Below are 18,456 nucleotides of genomic sequence, written 5' to 3'. Positions count from 1 at the left end.
CCTATAAGACACAATTTTTTTTTTTTTTTTTTTTTTTTTACTGGATATTTGTAACCATGAACTTTTTTTTTTTTTTAGGTGCAATAGTATCATTTTATTTATTTTTTTATAAACATATAATGTATTTTTATACCCAGGAGTACAGGTCTGTGAATCGCCAGGTTTACACACCTCACAGCACTCACCATAGCACATACCCTTCCCAATGTCCATATACCCCCTCCCCCTCTCCCAACCCCACCTCCCCCCAGCAACCCCCAGTTTGTTTTGTGAGATTAAGAGTCATTTATGGTTTGTCTCCCTCCCAATCCCATCTCCTTTCATTTATTCTTCTCCTACCCCCCAACCCCCCATGTTGCATCTCCACGTCCTCATATCAGGGAGATCATATGATAGTTGTGTAAGACACAATTTTTAAAAAGCTCAATTCTAATCAGTACCTTAAAACTTTTCAAAAGTATTGAACACAGCCCTTAGATTATTCCTATTTTGTTGTAAATTACAATTATTAGAACTTGAAAAATGAAGTAATTCCTTTATTAAAAATGTAAGATCAACTGTATAACTGTTCAAGTAACTGGTTAAGTTTGTAGGTGACAGCAGAGCCAAGATTAATTCAAGACCATATAGTCTCTCATGCAAGGTGTCAAGGTCAAACAGCTTAAGTTAAATTAAAAAAAGAGAAAAAAAAGAAAAAAAGAGGAAGGGATACAATGTATTAATTATTCACACTTCCGTGTGAACATGTTAATTTTCAAAAGGCCTATGAAGAGTACCTCTAACTTTGTTAGGGACTTAAGAATCCTAACTTCCTGTTATAAATACACATAATTATGGAATCCTAAGTGATCACAGCTTTTAATCAGAAAACTGCCTTGATTTTATTGATTGATTTTAACATTATATTAGTAAGGTAGTCCACTTGGTCAGTTCTATGGCCACAGATAGTAACTCTGAAACAAGGTCATCACTCTGAGAATCAATTCATTAATGACCCACATGGCCCAATGAAACTACCAGAAGTAAATTAATCAAGCCATACATATCTCTGATGATATTTATAGTGAAAGATAATGCAAAACATTTTGAAATGTTAATATCTATTTGGCAAGAAAAATAACTTACCAGTCTTTGATTTAACCGCTTGTTTTCTTCTTCTTTCAACTGTAATGTCTGCAGGAGAAAAAAAAGACCCCTGTGGCTTAATCCCCTATACCTTCTCAAATTGAAACTTAGTAATTGTCAAAATTTCCTGAATCTTCACATTAATGTTCTGATATACTATGAAAAAATAGTGAGGATATTCTTTTTTATGGGTCTTTTCCAACTGTTTTAATTATTTACAGGCTTAAGAAAGAGTTAGAATAATTTTAGGTACATTTACCTAGGCCTAGAGTTCTCAGAATTTAACATGCATTAGAATTACTTGTGACACTTATAAATATGCAGTAAGTAGCTGAGATCTATCCCCAAAGACTCTGTAGGGAATAGATATGAGACAGCGATAGGAATAGGTATGGCCAAAGAGAAGGATTCTGTAGTTGTAACACACACACCCCTGATTCTGACAAAGGTGATCACACAACCCTTTAATAAAAAAAATGTAGAAAATCTCAAAAGCTTAAGGAATGAAAAGTGGTCTATGAACAAAGATATGTTAACTTTGAATCAAAATTACATATAACCTGGTAGTACAACTAGGCGGAAACCACTACTGCCAATTTTTTTCTTGTTCAATTAATCTCTTAAAAATCCCTTTTCTTCTTCGTTATTCATATTCTATTTTTGCCCAATTCTAGAAAATATCTACCTTGCTTTTGAAATATATTAAGTTCATAATTATAATGTTCTGTGCATTTTGAACTGTTACCGAATAAAACCATTATTCCATATATTCATTTTATAAAGAACACCAATCTTTCTTACTGAGAGAGACTTCAATTATTGGGAAGAAATGAAAATGAAAGGACTGAAATACTACTGCCAAACATTTAGCCAGTTGGGATAAAAAAAAGAATGACAGGATTTCTCAAAACGTTAACCATTAAAGTTACCATTAAAAACAAGATTAATTTATAAACACAACTGTGTATGTTTTCAATACAAGGTTTATGTAACTGCATCTCCGGAGTGAACATAGCAAACATTGTATTTCAAGAAAGCAATTTACTTACTCGTTCTAACAGCATTATTCTCTGTTTTTCTTCAGATAGCATATGAATATTTTCTCTAAAAGAGAATGATTTATTTTAGTGTAAGTTGTTTAAAATTCTGAACTTTACATTTTCCAATAAGATTTGGAAATTTTACACTAACTTTAACGATTAACACAGAGCATTTAAAATTTTAAAGGTCTGCACTAAATTTTCAAAAGCAGCCTATTTTTCAATGGCATATATTCTTTGTACCAGGTCTTGAATTTAGGTCTATAAACTGTTTGAAATTATAAGCAAAACTTTGTACATGCATTTTTCTAGAGATAAGGTCTTCTAAATTTTAAGTGTCCCTCCCCCCCACTCTTCTTCCTATTTGTGGGGTTAATCTATGTTACCAATCAAGTGGTACTTCCTGGGTAGCTTCACCATTAAAACTAGAAACAAAACAAAATGCTACACATCCTTGAGTAAGCTACAGAACTTGTAAAATAAAAACTTAATATAATATAAAATTTGTAAAAAGTTTTATTTTATAAAAAATAAACCAAATATCAGAAGTATTACTAAATGGCTATAAATGTGCCATGTGTGAATCTGCCCATCACACTAAAATACTCAAAAATTAGAAAAGAAAAAAAGGTAATAGGGTGTGGGCTTGTATTTTTATTTCTACTATTATTGGGAAATAAAATTGTGAGACATTCAAAGTATAAAATATGATTGTGAAAGCAGATCCTCCACTGAGTTAACTAACACCTCCATCACTTACCTTTTTTGCAAGGCAGGGAGAACAATGAAATTCTACTCTGCTATCACATTTCAAATATACGATAGTGTTTCACTTACTGTATGTATGTGTGTGTGTGTGTATATGTATGTATCCATATCTATATCTATATCTACATATCCTCAGGTCTTATTTGTAACTGAAAGTTTGTACCTTTTCCTCCACCTCCTGGCAACTACTTTTCTACTCTATCAGTCTGATTTATTAGTTAAAGGTTCTTCATATGAGGGATACTATGTAGTATTTGTCTTTCTCTGCCTGGCTTATTTCCCTGAGCATAATGGCCTTCAGTTTCACCCACACTGTTGCAAAGGGCAGGACTTCCTTCTTTCTTATGGCTGAATAATAATCCATTATTATATATATTTTATTCACCATTTTATCTATTCCTCTATCAAGGAATACTTAGGATGCTTCCGTATGTTGGCTACTGTGAATAATGTTGCAATGAACATGGGAGTACAAGAATCTCTTTGAGACAATGGCTTCATTTCCTGTGCATGTATATAACCCAAGATGAGACTGCTAGATCATATTGTGGTTCTACATTTAATTTCTTGAGGAACCTCCATAATGTTTTCTATAGTGGCTGTGCCAGTTTACATTCTCACAAATGGTACATGAGGGCTCCTTCTTCTCCACATCCTTGCCAGCATTTGTTATCTATTGATTGTAATAAGAGACATCCTGATAGATATGAAGTAACTTATCTTTGAAAAAACATGTTTTTTGCCCACTTTTTAACTGGTTTGTTTCTCTGCTATTGAGTTTTGTGAATTCATTACGTATTTCAGACATTGATAATTTATCAGATATATGATTTGCAAATATCTATTCCCACCCATGGCTGGACTTTTCATTTTGTTGATGTATACAAGCTTTTTAATTTGATGTGGTCCCACCTATTTATCTTTGTTGCCTTTGCTTCCAGTGAAAAAGCCAAAAATCAATGCCAAGGCCAGTGTCAAGGAGCTCACCTCCTATATTTTCTTCCATGAATTTTACAGTTTCAGGTTATGTTCAAGTATTTAATCCATTTTGAGGTGATTTTTGTGTATGATGTTAACACAGGGATCTAATTTCATTCTTTTGTATGTGGCTAACCAGTTTTCCCAGCACAATTTATTATTATTTTTTTAATTTTTTTTTTTAAGATTTTATTATTTATTTGACAGACAGATATCACAAGCAGGCAGAGAGGCAGGCAGAGAGAGAGAGAGAGAGAGAGAGAGCAGGAAGCAGGCTCCCTGCCGAGCAGAGAGCCTGATGCGGGACTCTATCCCAGGACCATGAGATCATGACCTGAGCGGAAGGCAGAGGCTTAACCCACTGAGCCACCCAGGCACCCCGCCTAGCACAATTTATTGAAGACTTTGTCCTTTCCCCATTAGTTTTCTTGGCTACCTTGTCAAATTTTAGTTGCCTAATATGTGGGGATTTATTTCTGGGGTCTCCATTCTGTTCCACTGAGCCACGTGTTTATGCCACCTGTCTGATTACCATAGCATTTTAAGGCAGTTTGAAATCAGGAAGTGTGAGGTCTCCAGCTTTGTTCCTCTTACTCAAGATCGCTTAGACTACTCGGTGTTTTGTAGTTTCACATGAATTTCAGAATTGCATTTTTCTATTTCTGTGAGAAATGCCACTGGAATTTTGATAGGGATTGCATGAAATCTGCATACTGCTTTGGTTAATAGACATTTTAAACAGTGTTAATCTTGCAATCTAAGAACACAGGATACCTTTCCATTTATTTTTGTGTCTTCTTCAATTTCACCAATTTGTTATACTTTTCAATGTACAAATCTTTCACCTCCTTGGTTAAATTTATTCCTAGGTATTTTATTCTTTTTGATGCAATTATAAATGGGACTGTTTCCTCAAATCTGTTAGTTCACTGTTAGCATATAAAAACACTAGTGAGTTCATTCCTGCAACTTTACTGAATTTATGATTAGTTCTAACAGTTTTTGGTGGTCTTTAGGGTTTTCTACATATGTCGTATCATCTGCAAAAAGAAAATTTCATTCTTCCTTGCCTGTTCGGGGTTTTTAAAATTTTCTTTTCTTGCCTAATTGCTCTGGCTATGACTTCCAATGGTGAGAGTGGGCATCTTTGTCTTATTCTTGATCTTAAAACTTCCAGTTTTGCACTAGTAAGTGAATTTTTCATATGATGTAGGTTTCTCATATATGGCCTTTATTATGCTGAGATACATTCACTCTATACACCTAACTTTGTTAAGAGTTTTTATCATGAAGGGACACTGGAAATTTTGTCAAATGCTTTTATTCTTTCATATATTCCAATGACTAAATGATTGTCATCCTTTGTTTTGTTAATGTATTTATCACACTGATTTGCAGATACTGAGCTACCCTTGTATCCCTGGAATAAATCCCACTTGATCACGATGGATGCTTTTATTTTTTATTATTTTATTTATTTATTTGAGAGAGAGAGCAAGTAAGAGAGATCATGAGTGGGATGAAGGGCAGAGGGAGAAGCAGACTCCCAGCTGAGCAGGGAGCCCGATGAGGGACTCCATCCTGAGACCCTGGGATCATGACCTGAGATGAAGGCAGACGCTTAACTGACTGAGTCACCCAGGCACCCTGTATGCTCCTTGTAATGTACTGTTGAATTCAGTTTAGTAATATTTTGCTGAGGATTTCTGCTCCTATTCATTAGGAATATTGCTCTGGATTTTTCTTGTCCTTCCCTTGTCAGGTTTTGGTATCAGGGTAATGCTGGCTACATATAATGAGTTCAATGGCGTTCTTTCCTCTTCCATGTTTTATAAGAGTTTCAGGAAGTTTGGTATTAGTTCTTCTTCAAAAAAATGTTTGACAGATTTCACCAGAGAAGCCATCTGGTCCTGGACTTTTCTTTTCTGGGAGGTTTTGATTAAAGATTCAATCTCCTTAACTATTAACTGGTCTGTTGAGATCTTCTCTTTCTTCATGATTCAGTCTTGTTTGGTTGTATGTTTCTAGGAACGTATCCACGTCTTCTAGACTGTCCAATTTGTTGGGAATAGTTGTAATCTCTTATGGTTCTTTGTAGGTCTGGTATTAGTGGTAATGTAGTATTATAATTTAATGTTTTAAATTCTTTTGCATGTGTAATTCACAGATTACATTTTAAGCAACCTGACTGAGGCAGAAATTCTATCTTCTAAATGTTAATTCTTGTAGGAAGAAGCTTTGCCTAACATAAGGTCACAAAGACTCATAATTTTAGCTTTTACATTTAAGTCCATGATCCACTTTGTTAATCTGTCTTGTAAAGTAAATAAAAGATCCAATTTCACTCTTTTCATATGGATATCCAACTGTCCCAGCACCATTTTTTAAAAAGACTATTATTTCTCCATTGAATTGTTGTATTGGTAGCTGTGACCATAATGCAAGGGTTCAACTGACTATAAGGGCTTATTTCTGGGCTCTCAATTCTATTTCAATGATTTATAAACATATACATTCACACAGATATAGATGAGGCTACCACCACTATCTTGATTGCCCTAGCTTTGTATTAATTTTTGTAATAAGGATGTGTCCACTTCCAACTTCATTCTTTTTCTTTGCATATGGTTTTGGTTATTTTGAGTTCACTGCATTTCCATATGAATTTTAGGACCCACTGTCCACTTCTGCAAAAAAGGCATACTTCAATAGCAAATATTGTGCTGAATCTGCATGTCACAAGAGTACTGCTACCTCTACAAGATGAAGTCCCCCCCCCACCCCCGCTTTTAAGATTTCATTTTTAAGTAATCTCTATGCCCAGTGTAGGGCTTGAACTTACAACCCCAAGATCAAGAGTAGTACGCTCTACCAACTGAGCCAGCTAGGTGCTCCAAGATTAAGTCTTCTAATCAATGAACATGGGATTTTTTTTTTTTAGGTCTCCAATTTTGTTCAACAATATTTTATAATCTTCAGTGTATAAGTCTTGAACTTCTTTTGTTAAACTTATTAAGTATTTAGACTTTTAGTGAAATTCTTGGGATTGTCAATAACAAGAATATGTTATAGATACAAATAAAGATAGTTTTATTTTTTCCTTTCCAATATGGAATGGATGCCTATAATTTCTTTTCCTTGCCTGAGTGCCCTTTATAGAAGAATGGATCTTTTTCTTCTTAATTTTTAGGGGAAAAGCATTCATTCTTTCATCACTGAGTACGATCTTACTTGTGGGTTTTCTTATATGCTTTTTATTAAGTTAAGGAAGTTCTCTTCAATTCTTGCTTTACTGAGTGTTTAAATAAAGTATCTCTTTATTGATACTGATAGGGCATATTATATAAACTAATTTTTAAATATTCAGCCAATATTGCATTCCGGGGATAAACCCAGTGAGAATCCCCTTTATGTATTGTTGGATTTGGACTATTAGTATTTTGCTGAGAATATCTGAATCTACAGTTATGAGATATTTTAAGTTATAGAACTGAATTCGATGTGGAGTTTCTCATTCAGTAGGACTTGGAAGGGTTCTAAGATTTTAATTCCTAAGGAGTTTAAGGCTAGTTCTGATACTGCTTATTTAGAGAAGGAACCTGAAAAGAATGACTGTTAAACTATCATTTTTAATTTTTCTGAAATAAGCATTTAAAGTTATTTAGACTTTAGAAAGTCTAAATAACTTTAGAAACACAAACAGAAAATTAAAGGGAAACTCCTAAAGTTGGCTGAAATAAGTAGAAACCCAGCATATTTAACAAGCCAATTAGAAAAGGACCAAGTTGGCATTATTATCCCTAGCTTCAATTTTCTTTCTTTTTCTTAAGTTTCACTGAGGTCTAATAATTGATAAGCAAAAATCTGCACATACATTTCATATACACATCTTGATGGGTCTAGACATATGCATACACCATGATACCACCACCACAACCAAGAAACCAGATATATCCATCAAATTAAAAAATTTCTGTGTGTGTGTATAAGAGAAAGGAAGAGAGAAATTTTAATGTAACACTTACTAGTCTTTTCCTCATGCTTCCCTACTCCACATTCAAAGCAGTCTACTTTAAGAAATGCTACTATGTTAAAAAAATCTTCAGTCTTTAATACATCTGTAGTATTTTTTGGTATATAACATAAAATACAGGTTACCCTCCACCAAAAAGTAACCAGTTATTACTCCAATGTCTCACATCTTCTTCCATACTCATTTAAAATGCCATTAATTTCCATACATCCATGGGTTTACTCAAGACAACCAAATCTACTAAGCTATTTACCTGTGACTTTATCAACAATATATAGAATTATCATCTATATAGATTAAGACTGCATCTTAACATCCAGCAGGATAAATTCTTACTTGCTGATATTTTCGAAAGTTATCAACTTCTTTTTTGCACATTTATTTTTCTATATGAATTTTAACATCCAACATCAAATTTTACCTACTTATCCTGCAGAAATTTTAAATGGGTATAAATAACTGAATAAATCTGATGAAAAAACAGTATCTTTATAACACGATACTTTCATCATCTTTAACTATCAAGCCTTTAAGTACCTTTAATATAGTTCTACAGCTTTCTCCACAAGGGTCTTGCATATTTTTCGTTACATTCATTACTAACAAATTATTTCCTTATATTTTCATTGGGATCTCATACACACACATACACACACACACATATTCAGATCAGCTTTTGCTGGTAAAGAGATGCAAACTGCTCTATTTTGATATATTTAAGACACACACTCTGATGCAGTCTTATTACTTTTAATAGTCTGTTAGGTCTATGTGGTTTGAAAAGGATATTACCATGATATCATGACAGTTAAGACTTTACTTGCCAATTTTTATTGTTTATTGTCTTGCAGAAGGGTGTTGGTAACAGCTGGCATTCTGGCATTCTTCCTAAAATTATGGAAAATGCTTCTAAATGCTTCAACATTGAATATGTTTGCTATGTCTCATGTATACTCCTTCAAACTAACAAAGCTCACTTCTATTCATAGTTTACTAAGTTTTTAATTATTGCATTCCTGAAATACTCCACTGAGTCATGATGATCATCTTAATACTCCATTTTATTTGAAATGCTGGAATTGTCTTGTGGACTTTTTACACTTGTATTAACAAACCTTTATCTTATTCTGTATAATTTTTAAAACCATACCTGCAGTTATGGTTCTATTCATTCCACATATTTACTTGTACCTACTTTTTGCTTGATATTTTATTTATCATGTCTCATATACTTTTATCAATTTCATTTTCTAATACATACACCTGAGATCATGTAATTCTTCCAGTGTTATCGCCTTCTTAGTATCTCTCATTTTTTGATACTTTTGTTTAGATTTAAATAACTAAATTTCCATTTTCTTATCAATACCTATGCTGAATATACAGGTATTCAGATTTCGAAATGTATAAACTTCTATGTTTGTTACTGATTTTCAATCACTTATGTTTAGTGGCTGGAACTGTATCAATATTTAGACCTTTGAGACTTCCTTTGTGACCTCGTATGTAGTGAATTTTCTTGACTGTTTCTCTATTGTTTTATTTTTTACTTCACTGTGCCCTGAGGGGAAGCTCTACTGTTAATATGGCTCTGAAAAGTTCTCATTCTAGTTTTGGTTTTCTTTTTTAAGATTTTATTTATCAACAGACAGAGATCACAAGTAGGCAGAGAGAGGGAAAAGCGGGCTCCCCACTGAACAGAGAGCCCGATGTGGGACTCGATCCCAGGACTCTGAGATCATGACCCGAGCTAAGGCAGAAGCTCAACCCTCTAAGCCACCTAGGCGCCCCTCTCATTCTAGTTTTAATCCATTTTTCATTCATATACAAGTGATCGAAGTTACATTTTCAAACATCTACAAGTTAACAATGAATTGCTTATGGTAAAATTGTGCCCTCTAAATATGAAAACTTCATATTTATAAAAAGTATTGCTTTGAATAGATTATATATTTTTCCCCTTATTTTTTTTTAGGTGCTTCTCATATGTAGAACTGGATCCTTTTTTTCTTTTTTTCCTGAGGTTTTTGTCATTAGGTCAGTTAACTTTCCATATATTTTGACTTATTTCTGTCATTTACATTTTCTAATTACCATGGGTTCTTTAGAGGTTTGTGCCTTGCCTTTTTGAATTAGTTCATTTGCTCTATTTTTCACATACAGTCTTAAAGCCTTATATCTTTCCAAGACTCAAGTTAACCAGTTTCTACTACCTTTTTTTTAAACCAAATGGAAAGCTGCTTTTTTACTTTTTAAAAAACTCCTCTGCCTTCTCCCACCCAATACACACTCATCAAAATAAATATATTTATTACTATAGTAATGCCTTTTCCTCAAGTTAATGGGCCTCAAAATTTAAACAGTTCTATAAATAAAAATAGTCTGACACTACTGCAATGATCATTATCTTGGAGGCCTATGAAAAGTCTGGTGCACATAAAAAGTATGATTCATATACACACAATCAGCAGTATTAAGATTATTTCTCACATCTACAGCTTAAACGAATTTGAATGGCACAACTTTCAGATATATGGGCTGTGGGCAACCAGTAGTGCTACACATATTTCCTATCTTGAGTGCTTTCAGCTTAGAGAAGTGCACTAGTGCTGTAAAAGCATGTATTACTTAAGGCAGTTGAAAACATATGTACTTACTGTACAGACATCATGCTTGTCTCCATTGCTGAATCAACTTTTCCTTCATCTTGTGTTTCCATGGCTGATCTCTCTGTTTCACCTGGGAGTTCAGGTGCACAAGCTCCATAAAGTTCTGGGGCTGCAGCTACATATGCTGAAGGAACAAAACTGCTACTTCGCAGCTTACTGACTTCTTCTTCAAGTTTTTTCTTTTCCTCAAGCAAACGAGCTCGATCTTCAGATAGTGACTCTATCAAATCTGAAGGCCCCCCAAGTTGAAATAACATTATAAAACATTTCATGTGATTTTTTAATTTTAAAAATAAACTAAAAATATATTGTGAAATATTACTAACCTTTATCTCGCTCTTGCTGTTGCATTGTACTTTTCAACTTATCACTAAGATCACTGATTATGTTTTCTTTTTTCATTTTCTCTCTTGTTAAAACAGTGTTAAAATTGGTCTGGAACAAGAGAATGACAACTACTTAAATTACCTGCATGTACACAGCAGCTAGGGCTAAAGAAACTAGCAAATATTTTTGCATGGTGCATTTGTATGTGGAAAAGATAAAGTGCAATTCACAAATGATGTTAATTTTTGATAAGAATGTCCTACTGTGGTAAAAACAATGTCACTGGCTTGTCATGAGGTTCCATATTAAGATATGCTCCAATTTAATACCTTAAAAATGAATTTGATTTTTTCATTATTATCTACATATCTATTGTCAAAGGAAAAGCGTTAGCAGATGATTTTAAAATTGGGAAGAAAGAAAACAAGTGCTGTTATCCACTTTACTTTTTAATAATCTTTCTGCTTCTGGAATCTTCCTTTTGTCTTACAGCTAAGTCTGGATTACCACAGTAGTATTTTATAGAGATGACTTTATCCCATCTTCTTCTCCTTTCTGGACATTTGCAATAGCCACTGCACATGTAGGTAGTAATAACCGGATCTGTTACTCCTTTAATTTTTTTTAAAAACTTTCCTACTGTGAAACTCATGTATATCAAAGTGCCTACAAAGATCGCATAAGCCCATCTGGCAATTCTAACCACAGTTTCTTTTATAAAGATAACTGAATTGTTAACAATTTCATTTATAAGATCTGCATTAAGATCTTCCTTAAACTTAAAAGCAATAGCTGAATGGTAAATGATCTAAATTGACTCTTCCCATCTGCCCAGCATTTCCAATTCCAAATTTAATAATCTATGATCTTTCAATCAATGCATAATGCCAATAATGCTAAAAACTGGGAGACGACTTAATACGGCATTTTTATTATTTATTTTTATTTATTTTAAAAAAATATTTTATTTATTTATTTGAGAATGAGTGAGAGAGAACATGAGAGAGGAAAAGGTCAGAGGGAGAAGCAGACTCCCCATGGAGCCGGGAGCCCGATGCGGGACTCAATCCTGGAAGTCCAGGTTCATGATCTGAGCCGAAGGCAGCGGCTCAACCAATTGAGCCACCCAGGCACCCCGTATGGCATTTTTAGATCAAAATTAGTTAATTCATTAAAGATTGAGTTAAGTATCATTTCTAGCCAGAAAGCATACATGAAGATGCCTCGAACATTTATGATGCTAAGCCATTTCTTTTGTTAAGCCATTTCTCCATATATTATGTATGTATAGAAAATTAACAAATATTTATAATAGTGTTTCAGTTAATTCATCCCAAATATTTATAACAGCATATTTCAGCCAATTAATCCATCCCTTATTTACTAATCAAAAATTTCATATTAGCTCACAAAAGAGCACACAGAGGAAAAGTGAATGGAAGATAAAACATATCTATATATAAAATATATATAAGATACATATACAAAGGAATTTTTAAAAACAGAGACATCACTAATGATCTCTTCATTGGTAATTCTTCCTTAAAACAGGTTGCTACTCCACCTCCCTGAACACTTCATTTTGTTGGCTTCCATAAAGCCACACTTTTCCTTTTTCTAGTTATTTTTTCTTATTCTCCCTTTCAGGCTCTTCTTTCTTTCCCCAGGCCTAAGACTTAAAATAGAAAGTTCCTACAGGTTTTGAACTACACTTCTACACTTTTCTTGAATTCTACAAAGACCTAAATGTAATCACACCACTACAGGAAAAGGAAAATACCACATATATTGAACAAATGTGTGTATCAACTGCAACATGTTACCTGTTTCAGAAAAGCATTCCTTGGGGTAAAAAAAGCAGGTCATTATTCTCCCTGCCCTGAGCTGTCACAGCAGACATCCACTGTCCCCACAGCTGCCCGTGTCTGGCAGTTCTCCACTCTTTCTCCCCGCCCCAGTAGTACAAATCCAACTGTGGATTTCCTTTTCTCTCCAGGTGCCTGAGGTGAAGCACAGCTCTCGAAGAAGGCCACCACCTAGTCCTTAGTGGTCTGTGCCCGTTTCCCACATAAGCTTTACCCTCTCACCATTCCTCAATATTATTAATAAAGTGAATCAGAAAAATTCAACAGTAGGCTACGATTATGTACTACTAGCCTGTCACATGGATAAAAATTATAGAAAGCCTAAGAAATTTGTACAGATCGGCATGTAATTTAGAGTAATAAAATCTGAGAGCTTGGGGGAAACATTTCAAATATCATGTGTGAAGTAGTAGAAGCACTTTCATTTTACAAAAAAATCTAATTTGAATCGAAAATGCTTTTATCATGAGGATATTTAATAAGTATGACAGGGTCAATGCAGGAAAATTAGATCTAAGATATAAGACGCCCTGAGTTACACAAAAAAATTGTATTTGTTAATTTATGTTTATCTTCTTTAGACCTAAAATAAATGAAACAAAGGTTGGGGAACATACCTGTTGTTCAGCAATCAGAGATGTTCGAACATTTTGCATTTCTTCATTCTTTCTTTTCTCTTGCTCTTCAAGTTGTTCTAGAAACTTTGCTTTTTCTTCCTGAAGCTTTTCTTGAAGTTCAGCAACTAGGCTTGAAGAATCTTCTCTGGTAGATTCAATGGTAAGACTTGAAAATTACATACAGTATTAATTTTTTTTGAAAATAACATATAATCATAAATATATCAATTATCACAATTAGTTGGCATCAGAGAGGCTATGTATCTTCCTTAAACCTAATAGTAATTAATTACTGTTAGAGATAATTCTATGTAATCCTCCACCCTTTTTATCTACTAAGGAAAGGGAAGCAAGTGAAAGCGAAAGTTTAACAGAGGTTATATACTGACACCAACATGATAAATGCCTATAATGATTATATTTGATAAATTGAGGATAACTTGCTTCTACCAGCACTGGGAATGTTTTCAATATAGAAAATCAATATGCCTCTCAAGAGCTCTGCTTCAAATGTCAGTTCTGCTAATCCCAGAACTGTAATGCACATGACAGAGAAAGAAGAAAACAAACACATATGCAAGGATCACATACATTGAAAAGTCCTTCTTAATTTTTTAAATGGGTTTTGGTTCATTTTGTTAACTAGAGAACAAATAACACAAAACTAAAAGGGAACTTAAATGTTTACACAGCAAATCTACATATTGATAATTCATATTCACCTCCCTCAAAACTAGCTACCCCCTAAGGGGTTGCGGACAAAACACCAGAGGTAAGAGAAGAGAACACGCCAAGGAGAAAAAGCCCAAACACAAGTTAGTAAGTATTGTAATTTCTGATATAGAAGTTAATTTTATCTTTCAATCTAATAATTTTTAAAATTATTTTTTATTAACATATAATGTATTTTTAGCCCCAGGGGTACAGGTCTGTGAATCATCAGGCTTACACACTTCACAGCACTCAACATAGCACATACCCTCCCCAATGTCCATAATGAAACCACCCTCTCCCTACCCCCCACCCCCTAGCAACTCTGTTTGTTTTCTAAGATTAAGAGTCTCTTATGGTTTGTCTCCCTCCCGATCCCATCTTATTTCATATATTCCTTCCCTACCCCCCAAACACCCCACCCTGCCTCTCAAATTCCTCATATCAGAGAGATCATATGGTAACTGCCTTTCTCTGACTGATTTATTTCGTTCAGCATAATACCCTCTAGTTTCATCCACGTCATTGCAAATGGCAACCTAATAATCTTTTACATCAAAAAAGTTTGCCGGGGCGGCTGGGTGGCTCAGTGAGTTAAAGCCTCTGCTTTCGGCTCAGGTCATGATCCCAGGGTCCTGGGATCGAGCCCCGCATCGGGCTCTCTGCTCCGCGGGGAGTCTGCTTCCTCCTCTCTCTCTCTGCCTGCCTCTCTGCCTGGTTGTGATTTCTCTCTGTCAAATAAATAAAATATTAAAAAAAAAAAAAAAGTTTGCCCATGAAGTAGATAATTAATCCCACCAAAGGAGTTATAAATATGTTAAACCACAGGAAAGAGGCTGCCATGTTAGCAAATATTCCTTAACTATTTTAGTGACTAAGTCAACTGATTACTTTAAATGTACATTTACACAATTTAAAATTACATTTTAATGTTTTTGGAATCAGGAAGCATAAAATTTATTTGAAAGAGAGAGAGAAAAAAAGAGTGGGGGAAGAAGCACAGGGAGAAGGACAAGCAGACTCTGTGCTGAGGGCAGAGCCCGATGCAGGGCTGCACCCCATGAGCCTGACATTATGACCCAAGCTGAAATCAGGAGTCTAATGCTGAACCAGACACTCAACCTACCGAGCCACCGAGGTGCCCCTTGGAATCAAGAGGCATTTTCTAGACAATGTGGATACTGAAATTATTTGCTTATATTTATTCCTGAGGTAATTTCGTAATCTATAAAATTATCATACTATTAATATTATAGTAATTGATAATCATACAAAGAATTGTTGTGATTCTTTTATTCACTCTTACAACTTAACTGATAAAATCTAGCAATTCATATCAATTTGTTGCCCATTTTCCTCTAAGGGATGGTTTTAAATGGCCAAACATTTTTTACAGAAAGATTTCAATTGGGAAATCACCTAATCCCTTAGGCAGTAGAAAGGATAAGGTAAAAGATTTGTTTTCAGAGTTCTTCCTTTAGGGCTAGAGGAGTATGGAAGGTAAAAATTAGAGCACAGATGGAAACCTGACAAGCTACATAAATCAAGGTGTTACTCAGGAACCAGAATACAAATACGGACTCAACATACTAACAAAGTGTTAAGGATTCAAATTGGTATAGGCAGGGTTTATGTATTAGGTTTTCTTCAACACTGCCTAATGTCTACCTTTGGCAAATGAGAGTTATACTTTGAGGAATTATCCCTACAATTATAGGATAGGTGAGTTGTTACGGGAAGAACAAAAAGCCAGGTTTCAGGCAGGTAAGCAGGGTGACCACAGTGAGGAATGAAGTTAGAGAAGCAGGGGTAAGCCAGATCACGAACAAAAAGTATTTTGGATTTTCTCAGCAGTACAAGTCATTAAAGAATCTTGTCTAGAGAGAATGACAGAATATAAATTTAGGTTTGTCAAAGACTGTTATGAGGATTGGTGAGAATACGGAGCACAGTAACGAAGAAAGAAGGAGAGATTTCAGCACGAGAAAGGATGCTAAGAATCCTGTAAGAGTGTGGTGTGTGTGTTTGTGTGTGTGTTATGCACAAAGATGGGTAGTATCTATAATTTCTAGAGGTCTTGTAACTTTGGCCTGCCTGATGCACCTTTACTTCAAGTGTCAGTGCTGTGCTAGGATGAGGCAACTAGGGGAGAAGACAGTTCTAGGCATATAAGAATGTGGAGACATCATTGTCTCTTTGCACTTTTTTTTAGATTTAAAGATTATTTATTTGAGAGCGAGTGATAGACAAAGACAGAGAGAGAGCATGAGCCGGGGGAGGAGCAGAGGGAGAGGGAGACGCAGACTCCCTGTTGAGCAGGAAGCCCGACATGGGGCTTGATCCCTGGAATACAGGATCATTACCTTTGTAAATATAATCATTCCAAATAAATGATTAGGTATATTAAATGATTATATACTGATTCATAGGGTAAAAGACTTTTTTTTTTTTTTAAAGATTTTATTTTATTTATTTGACAGAGAGAGATCACAAGTAGGCAGAGAGGCAAGCAGAGAGAGAGGAGGAAGCAGGTTCCCTGTGGAGCAGAGAGCCCGACGCGGGGCTCGATCTCAGGACCCCGAGATCATGACCTGAGCCGAAGGCAGCGGCTTAATCCACTGAGCCACCCAGGCGCCCCTAGGGTAAAAGACTTTTGATGGCAAAAGCAAATAAAGGTGAGCTTAAGGCACAAAGAATAATAATCCTACTGTGTTGGGGACAGGGGTTTCTTGTGATTATATATGCTGTGTCACATTGAGGCTCCTGTTAGAAAAGGTTCCAGGGAACTGTTAGTCACATCATTCTGCTGTATTTTATACTACTCTACAACCTCAAATGGCTCTGTCATCAGGGGGAATTAATCCCAGCAATGGAATAGTAACAGCTAAAGTAAATTTTGTTTTTTGGTTTTTTTAAAGATTTTATTTATTTATTTGACAGAGAGAGATCATAAGTAGGCAGAGAGGCAGACAGAGAGAGTGAGAGGGAAGCAGGCTCCCTGCTGAGCAGAGAGCCCGATGTGTGACTCGATCCCAGGACTCTGAGATCATGACCTGAGCTGAAGGCAGCAGCTTAAACCACTGAGCCACCCAGGCGCCCCTAAATTTTGTTTTTTATAGCACCACAGCCACACTTTCTTTGGGGAGTAAGGAGATACATGTGTGCTGGGTCCCCCCAATCTAAACTTACATAATCCTGTTTTATACTAATACCCAAAAAAGGCCTGGAAATTAGAAATGAAGGAAGCAGATACATTTGTTATCAGTTGGAAGTTTCCATACTCTTACATATAACCTGAAATAAATAATTTCTGGTTGATAGGTTACCCCACCATTAATAAATTAGTGTATGCTAGCCAAAAGATTCTTTTATACCCAACATTTCTAGGAACTAGAAAATTTGCATTGAATACAAACTAGACTGTCATGATGCCTGAACTATTTCCTATCATTAACTATATTAGATTTGGGCCTAGTACACAAATATTGTTTACTGTGGGTTTTAAACGTTTTTAAGATTGTCTGTAAAACTGAAATGCTCTTCTTATACTCACCCAGATCTGTATCAACCACTCCCTGGAGGCACAGCTATAAACAGTATAGTAGGCAGATTTGTAACCACAGACACACACACACACACTCATTCTCTGCACTCATTTTCTTTGTACATAGGTGTATGAGAAAGCCCCTTCCCCTATTAAGAATAATGTATACTACTGATTTAATTTTTCCCTAGTTATATGGGAAAAAAATGTATCTTACTTTAATTTTGCATTTCCTTAATCCCAGGTAGACTAAAAACTATTCACATATTGGCTATTTGTATTTCTTCATTGATCTGGTTATTCACATACTCTGTCCATTTTTCTAATGAATACCTTGCCTTTTCCTAACTGATTTCTGGGAGTTCTTTAACATTACAGATACAATTAATACTTTTATTTATATCTTGCTGATGCTTCTCCCACACAGTTGGTCTCTTCTTACTGCTTCTGGCATCTACACAACCAACCAAGTGGTGGAAAGCAGGGAGGTGTGCTGGATCATATCATCATCCCAGCATCATTTCTGCTCAAAGATTTCCACATTCTTTTTCAAGTGTTTGTCCTGCATGACAGAGAAGTCTAGAAACTTGTCAACTAGAACCCCCTTCCCAGTAAGCTTGGAGTTCAAGTTTGCCAATGAAAGATACACACACAAGATCTGGAATGCTAAGGAAAAGAGGGAGTTTGTCATTCTGTAGAAGTGGCTATGACCAGCTATGTGGGCTATTCAATTTATGAGGGGTTTTCAAGTGAACTACTTGCACTGGTGTTACAGTAGA

General features: G+C 35.1%; 1 protein-coding gene across 3 annotated transcripts in view; it reads right to left on the bottom strand.

Annotated features, from left to right (window-relative positions):
* Window positions 1-18,456, bottom strand: part of RB1CC1 (RB1 inducible coiled-coil 1) — a 101,898-nt gene that overhangs the window by 15,728 nt on the left and 67,714 nt on the right. For 2 of the 3 annotated variants that reach the window (XM_046010459.1, XM_046010460.1), the window contains exons 16-20: window positions 13,423-13,588; window positions 10,940-11,048; window positions 10,602-10,842; window positions 2,175-2,229; window positions 1,126-1,173 (exon numbers count right to left, since the gene is read on the bottom strand). In XM_046010459.1, the coding sequence (XP_045866415.1) occupies window positions 1,126-1,173; window positions 2,175-2,229; window positions 10,602-10,842; window positions 10,940-11,048; window positions 13,423-13,588 (619 nt within the window). The remainder of the gene's footprint in view (window positions 1-1,125; window positions 1,174-2,174; window positions 2,230-10,601; window positions 10,843-10,939; window positions 11,049-13,422; window positions 13,589-18,456) is intronic. The other variant, XM_046010461.1, reaches the window with a different exon arrangement.

This window comes from Meles meles, chromosome 1 (assembly GCF_922984935.1).
Source record: "Meles meles chromosome 1, mMelMel3.1 paternal haplotype, whole genome shotgun sequence".
Taxonomy (NCBI): domain Eukaryota; kingdom Metazoa; phylum Chordata; class Mammalia; order Carnivora; family Mustelidae; genus Meles; species Meles meles.
Note: the sequence above shows the minus strand (reverse complement) of the source record. Positions and strands in the feature narration are given on the sequence as shown.